The sequence below is a fragment of the Vanacampus margaritifer genome, chromosome 18 (genome assembly GCF_051991255.1).
Source record: "Vanacampus margaritifer isolate UIUO_Vmar chromosome 18, RoL_Vmar_1.0, whole genome shotgun sequence".
NCBI classification, from domain to species: Eukaryota; Metazoa; Chordata; class Actinopteri; order Syngnathiformes; family Syngnathidae; genus Vanacampus; species Vanacampus margaritifer.
In genome coordinates, this window is record NC_135449.1 from 10652207 (window position 1) to 10668066 (window position 15860).

Consider the following 15860-nt stretch of genomic DNA (forward strand, 5'->3'; position numbering starts at 1 on the left):
TGTACAATTAACCATGCTTGACGTTTTAATCTAATTCCTTAGAGGTGCGGACAAGAATGTTGATCTTGCACCACGTTGTACATGAACACAGCAACATCTTTTTTCGTGATGGATTCAAGGACAAAACGCATTTAAATTGAACCTTGAGATGGTGACACTTGAATTAATATTTATATTTTAAGACAATAGTTATTGATTATAAAACTAATTTACAAAATAATTTGTCACGAATAATGTTAATAGTTGTGTTCTCTTGAGCTTTCAGCTATTATTATGTCTACCTTTATCCTGATTCACCTGAACTCATCATCACCTAAGCGAATGCGCAGGCGCAAAGAAAAAGTTCAGTGGAGTAGACCAGACCTCCGTCAGTAACCTTTTGCTGGAAGGAGGCTAATATTTAAGGATTTAAATGGGGAATTAACAACAGACATCGCTTTGGAGTATCGTAATAGAAAGGAGCTGTGGTGATAACAGTAGCTACTGGCCGTCTCCACACTGGAAAAAAAACAAAATTTGTTGGGGAAAATACCACTCGTGTTCGAAGTTTGTGTTTTCCTGACGCGGAAGCTAACTGGCTAACGTGATTAGCTTGGGGCGAGAAAAGTGTTTGGACGATTTGTCAACATCACAACGAGTGACAGTAAGAGACAAAGATACCCTTTGATTTGTCCTTGTTTTCTAACTGGACGTTTTGAAAGAAAACGGAGTCGCTAGGTGATCTATCAAAGTCTTTGAATCTTAGTATTGTGGCCCACGAGTTGTGACGCTTTTTAATCGTATTTGAACACAAGTGATACAGGTAACACGCAGTGATCTGGACGCTTGGCGTGCAACACCAAAACCCGCTGCCCATCCTCCCTGCTGGGCTACAGTTTGGAATGGGGCCCCTGCAGAGTTAGTAGGACGCTTGGAAGCAGAGTGCACCCCCCTCTCACCATGGGAGGATGTGTGGGAAGATACTGGGAACGATGGGATGATACGCAGAGCAGAGGCTCGTCCAGGAACGGTGGTCGGGGAGGTAAGAACACCATGTCAGGAGTACCACACGTTCTTAATGAGAAATGTAATGTTTACCACGTGTGATTGTGTTTCACTCTTTGGTTTGCATCAAATTACTGGGTCATTGAGTTTCTGGTGCTTTCCAAAAGTCTGCACAGTGGTTCTCAACAGTGGTGCCATCACCCATTCACCCTAACATTTTTTTTTAAAATAGTATTTAAGAACAATGGGGATAATGATTTTAAATAGCCTCCGAAAATGAGCATTTGTTATTTTTCAACTCTGTTGAAAACGAGTTTGATGTACTATACCACTAAAAGCATCATTAGGTCGATGGAAAGTGTAGTTGTTGTTTATTAAGTAAACTAATGAGTCAAGTATGAGGCACAGTCCTGCTGAAAACCTTTGTATCTAATATTTTTTCCCTATTTAAATGAATTCAAATGCACATAAAAACACTTTTACATGCTTTTTAATAAGAAATCATATAATAACAGCACTCTACAACATTGTAATTGATTGAAACAAACCGTAATAATGCATTTAAATAGAATAGCGCTTATTTTGGTGTGCTTGCCTTCCTTACCAAGGGCCAGTATAATACATTCAGGCATATTACAAAAAGGTTAGATGATAAAACAGAAGTTCATCTTAACTAAGCTTTGCTGTTTATCACAGAAGATAAAGAAAATATCCCTGCTATTCTCTAGGCATTTTTCAAGCTATCATTTGATGGTTTGGTTAAATACACAATTTGTAATCTTAGTGTTGTGTTTAGTTTAAAAGTAAACTTCAACTAGGATTGGCAATACCCAGCTTGAAGCAGGAATTTGGCCTCTTTTTTGAAGAATTGATCACCATCTGCCACACCGCTGCTTGTTTTGAAGTTTGCTGCCAACAAAGCTCTGTTCTTTATTTTTTATTTTTTTTTGGGCTTTGTGTTTATAGACAAAATGTGAGGTACAAGTGAGGTTCACATAGAATGGTGGCAGCTGATGTCACAACATCCTCCCAGCATCTGGCATCTCGCTCACAACTTGTGATATGGGTACATTGGGGCGGAAACTAATGATTATTTGAATGACTGATCTGTTATTTTGTTGATTAATTGGATTTAAAAAATATTGTTTTAATTTCAGTCAATTTGTTCAAAAATATGCCATTATTTCAAATTGACAGTGCAAAAACACATAAACTTAAGTTCGTTTTGATTCCTTTTCTGGTTTGGAACCTGACATGTCAGAAAATAGGCAAACATGGTAATCATTGTTTTCCAAAGTAAAAGCGAGGCTTTCCCCCAGCGTTTTATTAGCCCGGAGGCCCACTAGGCTCTCCTTGCCCCAAATCAAGCTAAGATCAATGCAAATGGATTTGACAGATAGGTTTCTGATCCTAATGTCTATGACACAAATAGTCTTTATTGCTTTTATCAAATAGAATACCCATGATGCAGTCATTATTGGTGAAGAATTTTATTATGTCTATTGCTTTCTCGGATTTGAACATTCTTCCTAAGATAAACACTGGCATATTGCCATGTTTTGATTTCTTTTGTCTGCAGCAGCACTTAACACGAGTAAATATTATATTAGCAACCAGACTAAACTGCAGCAGCACGCAAATACGCATGCTTTCTGAATGACTGCATAGTTTCTGATCCAGAAAACAATTCAAGAGAAATTTGGCACACTATGACACATAAAAATTCCTTTTGATTACTTGGTGGTTAGAGACTTTGAAGACAGCATTGATGAATGTTGTTATGGAGCTTTGCTGTTCAACAAATAAATTTCCCTTGATCACATTTGGCTGAACTTTTTTCAGTTAGCGTTATTTTTAGAATTTAGAACAACAAAGCCCATCATCTCTAACAGGCGTTCCCAAATGTTTTCAGCTGAAGACTCAAATTAGAAATTGGGTTCCTCCCTGGGGCCAGAACTTACTAATATCACTTGTTGCAGGACATTGACATATTTTGCAAAAACTAATGATACAATACGCAGCGGGTCATTTTTTTAGCCGCAACCTTGAATCAAAAGCCATTTTGCACTTTAACGGGAGGCCTAATATAAATAGACACACGAGTTCATGACTGAGTGTGGGGGGACCCTGTTGTCAAGAATGTTCAAAACCCCCGAGAGCCTGTCATTTTTTCTCTTGCGTGTCTCTTTTTTGTTTAAATAAAAAATTCCATCTTCGGCATCTTAATGGTGTCAACATCACGTGATTGGGAGGTGTCTCTGATGCAAGGACCTCAAGCCAAGCCTGGCTTGTAGCCACCCCCCCCCTCAAATCAAAACGAACAAGTCTCAACATGTCCACTCCCTCCATGTTGACCTACTGGAATCACAACACGTTTTCCATAAGCGTGTTTTTGCATTTCTGAATAGTCAAGTATTGTCATTGCATTGTCACAGTTTAAAATCATTTCCCTCCAAATCTAATTGTGAGCCTTTGTCTGAGCTCTCTAATTATATGTGCGCAGTCTAGTCAGGAAAAGGCTACTCATTGACTCATGACTACCCTGCAATTGACTGGCGACCATTCCAGGGTGTACCCAGCCTCTTGCTCAAAGTCATTTGGGAAGGCTTCAGGTTAACCGCAACCCTAATGAGGAACAAGCACGAGCAACAATGACAGAAGCCGTTTTCAAAATGGCCTTCTTTAAAACTGTCGCATTCGAGGTATAAAAGTAGAGGTGTGTTTTATTTGCCTGTCTCTTCCAGACAGAACGCTAAGCGGAACATCGTCCTGTCAGAGGTGCACGTTGACACACAATGACACGAGCGAGGATGTCAGTGCAACTGTGACAATTGCTTTTAATGCAGAAGGGCTTACGCAGTGAGTCTCAGGTGTTGAATTTGACACTTCTCTCTTACAACCTGGCGGTGTTCCTCTGCTGTTAAGACTACCTTGGAAGACAGCACACTTGTGGGTTGACATCCACCCCAAATCCCACATGGGCACCTAACAACAATCTGGCAAAAAGGTGGGGGAAAAAAACTCACTTTGAAACCAGTGTGTTTGGGACTAGAGAGCCTCTGTGTGTGTGTGTGTTTTTTTTAATCTGTAGTCACAGAAGGCTAAAGTGTTATAATGATAAGATAAGCAGCGTTTTAAGGAAAGTGGCCCATATCTTCTTAAAGTGCATATCCTCTGTGTTCATGTTCTGTAAGGAGAAAGACATTCCAGGACATACTAGTTTGTTTAGACAATTTTCCCCCACAGGAAATAATGAAAATAGAAATAACCTATTCCACACTCAAGCAGTTGCCATGAAAAATTAATAAGTAACATCATAGTGTATAAATACGCTAATGTGATCTTGATGGCTAATTTGAATAAGCGGTAAATCCAATTTGTCATTTTATTTCACCTTATAGTCCTGACTCCTGCGCAGCCAAGATAGAGACGTGTACCACTTTGTCAATATACATTCCCGTTTGATATACAGTGTTCCCTCGTGGGTTCATCTTTCTTGGCCTCGCTGTTTCGCAGATTTTTTTTACATCGTGTTTTTTTTTTTTTTTTACAGCGTGCTTTTTTAAAATGTATTTCTTTTTTAAACAGTTTATGCACGCGGCGTCCGACGTCAGCGCGCCGTCTGCCACTTGCCCCACGGTTGACGCGGGCCCGCGCCGGCCACGAGCGCTCGAGTGGAGTTTCGGGGGCACCGCGGCAATGCGGTCCCACGATCAAAATGGGTTTACGTGTCCTGCCTTATATCTTCATCATTAAAATTAAGATTGTCCGCCCGAACCAGTCGTGGCTGTTTGAAAATCCTCGGTGTCCTGGAGGTCTTTGGGTGGCCGTATCTCCAGAACCTGTATCTCCCGGCTTCGTCGTACAAACGCCGGATTTTTACCCGGGATGGGAATCATTACCGGCGGGGTTACTTTTTGAAAATTCTCGTTGTCCTGGAGGTCTTTGGGTGGCTGTATCTCGCCAACCCTACGTCCTACCTGGGACATACAGGCAAAATCATCACGACGAGACCTTTCCAACGGTGTATGGCCCGTGGCGTTCACAACCTGGAATATAATAGACCCAGGAGGGCAGATGCCAACCACCAGCAGCAATGTGCTTCCGAGCCGCCCTGTCAAAATAGATTTCTCAGCCTCGTATCATCATCATTCAAATTAAGAGTGTCATAACTGTCATTTCTAACAGCTGTTTTATTGTTGTGTGTTTAAAAAAAAAAGTATTATTGTTATAATTTTTTTTAGGAAAACAAACCGGCCTGGAAATAAATTGATTGATGATTGCTGTTATATTTCTGTTTCTCAAATAAATGTTTTGGATATTAGTTCAATTCATTTTTATTGTTATTATTATTATTTTAACATCTATAATGGTTTGAACACAGTGTATAGGCCTACTGTAATTAAATAAGAGATACAGTATGTGAGAAAATGTTAAAGCCTATTAAAAGTGCATGGGTGGTGAGGTGTTAGCATTAAAACATATAATATTGTAAATGAAAAAAATATAGTATGAACGAAAAAACATTTAGAATAAGCGAAAAAGATATATACTGTGCTGTATAATAAGTAAATAAAAAAAGCATACTTTTAATGGAAAAAAATGACATATGATGAATGAAAAAAACATTCATAATAAACTAAAAATCATACCAAAACGAAAAAACATACACAAAAATTAATAAAAATAAAACTAACATGGATTTCCATTATCGCGGGTAGTTTTTGGAACATAACACCCGCGTTTAACGAGGGAACACTTTAAATCAAATAGACAAATGCGATTTGCTTTAGCGGGCCATAATACATGACATGATGGGCCACATCTGGCCCCCAGGCCTTGAATTTGAAACCGATACTCAACAGAAATCTCTCATTTCTGAGGTCTCTTAAGATGATATTTTTCCTAAAATTTTATCTTGAAACCTAATAAATTCTACGATGTTCGACCAGGGGTTTCACAATATTTTTTATATGTACTATAGACAACAGCCAGAAGCCATTTTTTGTTATTTAGAAAAAAACAACTTTTGACCCATTTTTGGGGATATGTAATTGTCAGGGAGTGCTTGCGAGGAAACCGTATGTACTAATCTTACACCGTGGCCGTCTCCCTAAGCCGCCTGAATGATAAATAATTAGTTTGAAAGAAAGGTGACCTTCTTAGATTTGCCTTTTTTTTTCACTCTTCAGTTTCCATTGCTTGCCATCTCAGTGAATGGGAACCTGGTAATAATTAAGAAGTTTTAATTGATATTTTTCTCCATGCGAGTTTGATGATACAAGCTAATGTGGCTGTTAAAGAAGGGATTGCAAACTCTCGTGCAAAAAAAAAAAAAAATCTGCATGCACCCAGCAGTCTTTCCCCCTATTAGATAAGTGGTGAATGTTAATATTTGATGACGGGAGAAACACAAGTAAAGTTCCATAGATAACAGCTACACGTGCTTCATGCATATTGCAAACTCTGAATGATGTTCCAAATAGTTAGAGTTGTGCTGGATGTCCTAAAGTAGATGCCACTGTGTGGATTTAGAGACATCATATTAGGAAGTAAATCCTGCACCCGTCCTCCTGTGGTGCACATTCATGTTGCTTTGTTATTTATGACATTGTTCACCATTTGTAAATTGACTTGAATGTGTTCATTAACTTCTAATACAGTGAGACCTTGGTTTCCAATTTTTATCTGTTCCGTAACCCCATTCGTAAATTAAAATGTTCGCAAACTGAGGTACTGTTTCCAATTGAAATGACTGGAAATGTAATTAGTCTGTTCCAGCCCCAGAACAAATTTATAAACGTATGTCTATCATTAATATGGTTACAAAAATAATTGCTGTATAATATAAAGATAAATGAAAACACACTTTTAATGAAGAAATAATGCAGTGTGTTCGCAAAAAAAAATATTCTCTGTACAATGCCTTTGTCTTTTAGCATACATGCTGTTGATGTTCACTATTGATATTGCAAGCCCAAAATGGCAACCACATCCCAAAATCAATGCGAAAGCGCTGTTGCATTGAATGACGTGGCAGCCATTTTGGAATAGCAATATTGTCACAGATATAAAGAGAAGACTAGATACGCCATCGCGCTGTAGCAGCCCAGTTAGCTGACGTGCCTACGTGGCAGCCATGTTGGTACAGGCAAAATGGAGTTTTAAATGAAGCCATAATTTTTCCCAACCGATTTTTACAAGGTTTACTTTTTTGTCATTGACAAAGCGTGTGCTATCCATACAGAACACAAAAAAGCCCAAAAATATTTATTTACATGTTAAATATTCAACTTTCAATGAATATCTGAAAAAAGACATCACTATGAAACTTTTATATGTTTTAGAGAACGTGAGAGATAACAGTTCATGAAAAAAATTAAGGTCACGTGATCCACAAGGTCATTTTCAAGGTCAACTAAAAGTTGACAAAAGGTTACTAAAATATGTAATATCTTCTAAATGATACTAGTTGGATATCCTTTCTAATACATGTTTTGTGTTGAGCCAGTAATTTCTGAGATGGGTCAAAGGAAAGCGGCCACGCCCCTTTTTGCCAAAATTCGGCGGGCCTGCAACAAGTACACCAAGTTTTATTAAAATCTAAATCTGCTTGGTTACTAGGTGATTTGGCATGGATTGGCCCTGTAGTAATTTTTCTATTAGTCCTTTAATAAAATATATGCAAATAAATAAATAAAAGCCTCTACCCTGTCTGCACCTGGGTGACATGTATTTATTAATGTTTTGGTCCCCTTTCTGTTGACAGCTCGTAATGAGCCGCTAAAGAAAGATCGACCCAAGTGGAAGAGCGACTATCCGATGACCGAGGGCCAGCTGCGGAGCAAACGTGACGAATTTTGGGACACGGCGCCCGCGTTTGATGGCCGCAAGGAGATCTGGGATGCCCTGAAGGCTGCCGCAGTGGCTTTGGAGTGCAACGACCACGAGCTGGCCCAAGCCATCGTCGACGGTGCCAGTATCACCCTGCCACACGGTCAGCCAGAGCACAAAATGCATAACTTTCCTCAAAGAACCAGTTGATCTTATTTTGCAAACTCTGATAAAAAAAAAATTCCAGGTACTCTGACGGAGTGTTACGACGAACTCGGCAATCGCTACCAGCTGCCCGTCTATTGTCTGGCTCCGCCTATCAACCTTATTTCAGAGCGGAGCGACGATGATCACAGTGACAGCCCGCCGCTTCCTGTAGCGCCTAAGAAGGAATTTCAGCTGAAGGTACAGATGACACTTTGTATTAAATTTTTTCCATTCTTAATTTATTAGTCCCAATGAAGTCTGCATGTAGCATCCTGCCCTTCAAGTGCCACGCCTCCAAAAGAATCTTCTGTGTTTATTGTGACAGATTACAACTCATTCATTATGACTGCAGTGCTCTTGGCCAATCCAAAATATTCTTAAACCCTTAAATCTGAATATTTAAGAAAGTGAAAGTGAGCCTTAGGGCTGTGCAATTAATCAAAATTCAATTACAATTTCAATTATTTCACTCCACAATTACAAAATAAGCATAATCGTAAAAAGAAAAAAGATTATTCATACTAATTTTAAGTAGTTTGAGTTGTTTAAATGTGTACATTTGCTCCTTTTTTAAATATTAAAATAACTAATTTAATAAATTTTGTTTCATCCATTTATATTAAGAATTTTTACGTTGAAACAATTTTAGTGATGCACGATATGAAAAATTTCTACCGATAATTTCATGCTTGGTATGGCCGATACTGATAATCGCTAAATTTATGTTTTTATATTTAATGTAGTCTTCATATAATCTGCAATTTGTGAATCCAGGAATGAAAAACTGATATTTTAGTAGCTCTGATTATAACAGTAAACAAATTTGTGCCTTTCAAATGTTTATTTTCATTCCATATCATACAAATATTTGTGGTAATTTGCTGTTAAAAATAACATTCGCAAAAACACTGACAGGCCAAACATTTGCCATGTGAAATGGCTAACAAATAATTATACAAAACAAAAAAGTGCATCATTTGGAAATTAATACAGAATTATTACTGGTTTATCTGAAAAAAAAACATTAATGTATTTATGCAATAGGAATGCATCTATTCAAGCTTCGGTGCAATCGGGCATGAGGATGAGGTAAGTTAACGGTAGATAAAATTATATGCATTGACATTTGTCAACCGTAACTCCAAAAAATCAAATAAATAGACAAAAGTGTTTACAGAATTACTGGTATTGGAACAAGGTGGATTATGTAGTTTCCCATGGTCTGGACGGGCCGTGAAGGCAACATACACTTTTTTTTTTAAAAATAAGATGCGCACATTAGCTTGCTTTGTGGCTTGGTTACGGCGGACAGTAACTGTGGCATTAAAGAGTTGTTGTTGAGTGGTGAGGACATGCTGATTGCTACGTGCTAGTTTGCTACTCGTGTGGGCCAGGCTTGGGTTATGCCAAGTGAGGCGGGTCCGGAGCGAGAGGCGAGAAAGATGACGTAAGCAGCGCGACGTGGTCTATTGTGGGGTAAATAATAAATAAATCTATCAGACCTTAAAATAAAATTTACCCATCAGGCTGATCAAATTTGACGTCATCTTTCCCCAAATCGGCAGATATTTTATTAGTTCGATAAATATCGTGCATCCTGAAACATTTTCCTGTTTTGTCCCAAAAAAATCAATGATCGTCCTAACCGTGATTTCAATTATTACCAAACTAATCGTGATGAATGTTTTCTTCATAATTGAGCAGCCCTAGTGAGGTTTTGGCTTTCCTGGAAGAAAAGTGAGTAATACCCCCCTATGTAATTCTTACATGTCTACTGCAGGTGCGCCTGTCCACAGGTAAGGACCTGCGCTTGAGCGCCAGCATGACGGACACTATTGGTCAGCTGAAGAAGCAGCTGCACGCCCAGGAGGACATCGAGGTCGCCCACCAGCGCTGGTTCTTTTCAGGAAAACTCCTTACGGACAAGACGCGACTGCAAGACACCAAGATTCAGAAGGACTTTGTCATTCAGGTTATTGTCAACCCTCAGGCTCAACTCAAAATGTCACCTACAACCTCCAGCGCCACCACCTCCCCTGAATCGGATTAGCTGAGGTCAGAACTGAAGGACCTAAAGCAGCGTGGAGCATTTTATTCTTCAAAAATGGATGACGCTACCACTAAAACTGCAAAGACGCTGCCTTTGCTCTTTTATCTGAACTGACGCTAACCAGGTGCCAATGGTGAGAACTTGAGGAGGCGTTTGTGTTGGCATCAATGGACTCTTTAATGTCACCGCGATCCTACTTCTTTCCAAGGGGAAGGCAGAAAGCAAGATAACAATCTCTTTAAAAATATTTTTCTTATATTGTGAAAATTATGTTAATGGAGCTTCTTTTTTGCACATTTTAAGAGAACTCTTGTAGTTTGTGTGCCTTCTACAAGACAAACAAAAAGGGTTCGTGTCCACGTGGATAGTTTAATTCCTAGTCTAGCCCTTTGAAAAGTTGAGATCAATCCAACCTACAGTATGTTGTCCTTTTTAATGATTGTGCGTGTGCGTGTGTGTGTGTGTGTGTGTGTGTGTGTGTGTGTGTGTGTGAGAGTACAGGAATATATCACCATCACATTATTGCATATCTTCTTCAGGAACTGCAGTCGCCTATTCAGGAAATTAAGAATTCCTATCCAAATAGGATGCAATGCCTGTTACTGACACTACCAAGGGCCTTTTTTCTTTGGTTCCAGCTGTTTTTGTCCCCACCGTAAAATATCAGTTGTTGTTGTGGCCCAGTAGAAACCGCCTCTATTTCCAGTCCTAGACCAGGACAGTCTTTTATATGAGTGGCAACATTTGGACTGACATCTGGCAGTTTCTGCACTCGACTATGGCTAAAATGAATCATTTATTAATCAATTCATTTATTTTTTCCCTGTCAGTCTTAACAAACCAAAAACTATAATCAATATTATTATATTAGGATATAATATTGAACCTATGTTGCCCATACCAAATTATCATATTTTGTGGAGAGGTCTTAAACATGGCCATAAGGCCTTTATTGTAGTCTTAAATTGGGATTCCATCCATTTTCTGTTAGGGCCGCGGTTAAACTGAAGTCAAAGCCCCTTTTCACACTGCACTTGTGTGAAAGGGTCGCACGGCGGTGTGAAAAGACAACGCCCTGGTAGCCAGCGTGCCCATATTTGGAAGTGCTGATGTAACAGCCTACCAGGAAATAAAGAGAGCTTTTCGCCACTGATTTAGGTTAAAATTAGACTGCACGTTGACAAAATGTATCTTTCACAGTTGCAAAAGAAAACCCTGGCTTTGTTCATTTTAAGGAGGAGCAGCCTCTTTGGGTAAAATAGAGGAAAAATAATAATTAAAAAGCGCTGCATCAGCCCACCGGGCATCTGCCCTGTATGTCTGGGGTGCCTGCATCTCACCAGATACACAATGAATGGGTTCGTCGTCGACGGCGTGTTGCAGCCTGCTAACTTCCAATAGCTGTCATCATATTGATGTTCTTTTTGCTAGTTGTTATGGTAGCACTCAATTTTCACTCTTTTGCTTCAACTTGCAGTCAGTCAACGATCAGTCCCGCAAAATACGTTTTCATGCCCGCCCTAACAATGAACCAATGGTCCAGTCCACTGTTGATTTGGATTTCGAATAATGTTTTGATTTCCCATTTGTAGATAACAGTACAAATCTTACGTACTGTACCACTACACAGTGCACATCATTATTTTGTTTTGTCTGGAAGGCAAACTGTCCCATTTGCTGGAGCAAAGAAAAAACTGCAATGAACAACTTTTATTGCTATTAAATAGCTATCAGGTAAATTTTTAAGCTGGAAACCCCGCCCCCGTAGCAAAAGTGCAACTACACTTGAACTTAAACCAGAGTCAGTGCAATGCAGTGACTCATCTTTTGTCTCATGACTTGCCTTTACGCTGTGTGCTGCTGGTCGCTGTCGTACTTTTTATGCTGTTGTTATGTCGATATTGCCTCTTACAGCAGGCAACATCATTGGTTTGCAATGCTTTGTTTTTAAGATCACTGCTTTACATCTGCTATTTTTAAAAATAGTACAATCATGGAAAAATATTTTAATCACCGTTGCAAGACTTTAGTTCATTTCAGCTTGTTAGACAGAGCTTCTTGCTACGGGTAGATTTCTTATTCATCTTATGCAAACTTGAATAAGATTTTTCTCTATATGTGCAATAAATACACTATAGACATAGGCCTAGTTGACCGTGAATTTGATATAGCACCAGCTGTGTGTACGCGAGTTCCATATTCGAATAGGAACAGACACAACCCTATGTATGAATCAGCAAACACCTGTGTCAACTGTTTGTTTACCTTTGACACTTTGTATTTCAAGCTGTCGCTATGACCTCTCAACTGGGAGCTCATCTTTTTACAAATTAAATAAGAATTATTAAAAATTGTTGATGTGATCATTTTTTTCTCCCTTAATCATGTTGTTCCCGTTACTCATAGCATAGGTCAGTGTATCATTAAGTCAATGGTAGATGTTTGTCATATTTACTAATGCTAGGACAAGCAAGTCATATATATGTGTTTTTTTTAATTATTACGTCAAAAATACATGAACTTTTTTGCTGCAATATTTTAAAGTACAGCACTACGTACCGTTTTGAATGACATTACGTCAAAAGTAGAAAAATGTGTATTTAAATTCCGAATTATCTTAATTTATTTAATTTCCTTCAAAGAATAAATAAAGCATCTTAATTAGATGGCCTACCAAAAATAAAATAATTTGAAATCAGAAATACAGGAACTTGGAAGTCCTCTATGTCGGAGTTCGGTTCCGACGTAACACGTCGTTTGAATGTAATTCAATCATACGCCATCCTAACGCAATATTGAAGTCATAACTACAGCAAGAGGAATAACAACAAAACACAAGTCTTAAACATTAATCAATCTAATGAAAAACAGTATTTTGCCGTTGCGCAAACTAGTTCATTATGCGCCGTTCGTAACCTGTAACCCTGTACCACAAATGCATCCTTCAACAAAATGCAAGTGTTGTAATTTACCACAAGATGGCGCTCCTCACTTATACAATGAGTTCAAGAGGCTGTGAACTAAAAAAACCGAGGCCATAATGTAGTTACTGTATGTCGTATCCTGTCCAAGCAGTGCACCACCAACTTCCTCCTCCCTCTCTCTGCATCTCTGCAAACACAGTTAGTCACTAGAGGGTCTGTGGAGGGTTGTGGTAAAGCGGCCCGGGAAAAAAGCCCCTATTGACAGTGGAATTTCACTGGGAGCTTCATGTTTGTGGTCAGTCAAGTCTCAGCATACACTCGTTCCAAAGCGACAGCTCGAGTGTGAGAGAGGGGTCAAAGTCCACATGGCATGGACTGTTGTCGTTTGATTTATTTTTCCATCGCCTCTTTGTTCATGTGAATACATAAAAACAATGTTACCAACTTTACAATAAAAAGTCAGTCCAATTTTGACTTTGGCTCTCGAAAACGGAGAGGCTGACTGGTGACCAGTTGCAGGGTACAGGCAGGGCTGGAGTAGCTGGAGAAAAACAGTGCATACATGGGAAGAAAATGCAAATGCTACAAAAGAAGGATCCAAGATTAGAACCCTTGAACCTCAGAACTGTTCTCAGACTGACATTTATGAGCGCATGTGTGCTTTGCAGTTCCACTTTATTAGACTTAGAGCGCAAATATCCAGCCCTTAGCCCCTCCCCTAGTTGTCATGGTAACAAAAGTTATGCCCCAGAGGGAGCTGATTAAGCGCTGGCTCATTTGCATTGGATAGGACCGCCCCCTCAAAATTGGCTAATTTGAGTGAGATAGATTCAATATGCCAATTTGCCCAAAATGGCGCGAGGCCGGGGGCAATGAAGTGAGGCTACATACAAATCTTGATTCATACTGTGGGGGACTCCAGTCACATGACTTTGACTCAAGTGGACTTAAGTCACTAATGAGTTGTGAATTGCGTGGCAAAAACTTGTGAACGCTGACTCAGCTGACTTTGACTTGGCAATCAAGAAACTCAACTTTGTCTTTGACTTGAACTGTTTACATAAAAAAAATATATTTTTTAATTTTAAAAGAAAAGTTATCATTTTGTTATTGTGCGTGTGACCAATCTGGCAACCTTGGCAATAACAGCCACCAGTGGGCTTATGCCCCGGCCACACAGACAAGGACTGAGGCCAACTTGTTGGGCAAGCATAAGGAAGCTCCAAAGTCAAATACATTGATGAAACCAGGAAAAGACTAGCAACATGCAAGGTTTGAAACTTGAAGATAAGAGAGACAACATCTACGACGTTTACTTCCATCTGTCAGACGCAGGTAAACTAGCTGTGTGAACTGTCAAGCTAAGCTAGCTAGGTTAGCTTTACAGTTTAGCTCACCAATAGCTGGGTAAATATAAACTAAACCTGTTGTTTGCTATGCATTTAATTAAGAAGACAATACATCGATTGTTATTTAAAGCTTTATGTGGTAGGATTCGTGTGAGCTGTTGCATGTCAAATTCAATAAATTTCATAATGTGATGAGCTAAAAATTGTGCAAAGCTAATCATCTCTCAAAATAACAAGTTTTGTTCTAAATAATTTAAATGTACTGTATAGATTCATTTTATACTCTTCTTAAGTTGTTTAATTTTTAGAGATGTAAATCATGTGCATTTAAATTTTTAGAGAATGTACTTTTTGTGTTATACAGTGGGGAAAAAAATATCACGCCAGTATATGTTGTAAATAAGCAAGAATTAATGACTGCCACTTGACCTCTGACTTGATTGAAGCAAATATTGACATGATTCAACTTGCTTGACTTGCTTTATTTTTCCCCACCGTAACTTGAGACTTGCTTGAGTTTTAAAGGTTTTGACTTGAGACTTAACAACTTGCACATATGTTACTTATTCCCACCTCTGCTTACTCCAACTTTAACTAGTGACAGGTGTCCTGCTCAATTGCTTCTGTTTTCCATCACAATCAACTTTTTCCAAAAGTAAACATTCTCAATTAAGACACACAAATGGTGCCAAATCAATTTTTCATTTTTCACTATGTTGCTATTAAAAGGAGAAGTCTCCATGTTTTGCCAAATAGGAAGTCGCACTCCTATGTAAGACGTCAAGGGTGTTTGATATAACGTGTGCTCACTGTGGTTATTAATACATTAGATTGTTATACAAAGTTGTCTCCCAGAATAGCAGAAGAGAGTAACTAGAATAGATCGAAAGGATTCAAATCCTCTCAAAATCCTCAGTGTTTGTAATGTCTAGTTATGGTAGCTTAATCCTGTCTCCTATTCTCACCGCACTCTTATCCACTTACCTAATGCGCTACTAAAGCTAGAATGTGTGTGTGTGTGTGTGTGTGTGTGTGTCACCTGCAGATCTTTTACTGTAACCACTACAGTGAACCCGGTCACCCTCTGTATACTTACACAATTGGGTACAGGGCAAAGAAGGTAATTACATATCACAGTAATAATAATTCATAATTTTAATGACCATATAGAACGGGGCGGACAAGCTATGGCTATCAAAAGTATCCATTTTTTTTTCTTGAAAATATATGGCTTTATTCTCGTAAGACTACACATATCTCTATACACTATACACTAAATAAACACACCTCATTTGCAAAGCAGCCAATCAGGAAGCCTGGTGGCAGCGCTGTTCTAATCAGTAAGGTAGATGATGGCCTTTGGGCTTTTTGTGTAGCAGACGGCAGTTTAGGAGAATCATCTGGAGGCCTGCATGGTTTTCAACAATGATATGAGTTTTGTCTAACCCTCACTTTCCCACAGTTGAGGGGAAAGTAAAGCTGCGGGGGCTCCAAGGTTAGCTAAAGGGGAGG

The 15860-nt window shown here is 38.9% G+C and overlaps 1 protein-coding gene across 2 annotated transcripts; it reads left to right on the forward strand.

The window, feature by feature from the left end:
• The first annotated feature begins 322 nt into the window (after nt 1–322).
• Nucleotides 323–12438, forward strand: ubtd1b (ubiquitin domain containing 1b). 2 transcript variants are annotated; one of them, XM_077550369.1, is made up of 5 exons: nt 323–717; nt 795–1021; nt 7754–7981; nt 8066–8223; nt 9806–12438. In XM_077550369.1, exons 2-5 carry the CDS (start codon nt 940–942, stop codon nt 10073–10075), a joined length of 738 nt encoding a protein of 245 aa, XP_077406495.1. In that variant the 5' UTR covers nt 323–717; nt 795–939; the 3' UTR covers nt 10076–12438. The 2 variants fall into 2 exon arrangements, with proteins under 2 accessions (XP_077406495.1, XP_077406496.1); XM_077550370.1 differs by having other exon boundaries at nt 323–643.
• The last annotated feature ends 3422 nt before the right edge of the window (nt 12439–15860 follow it).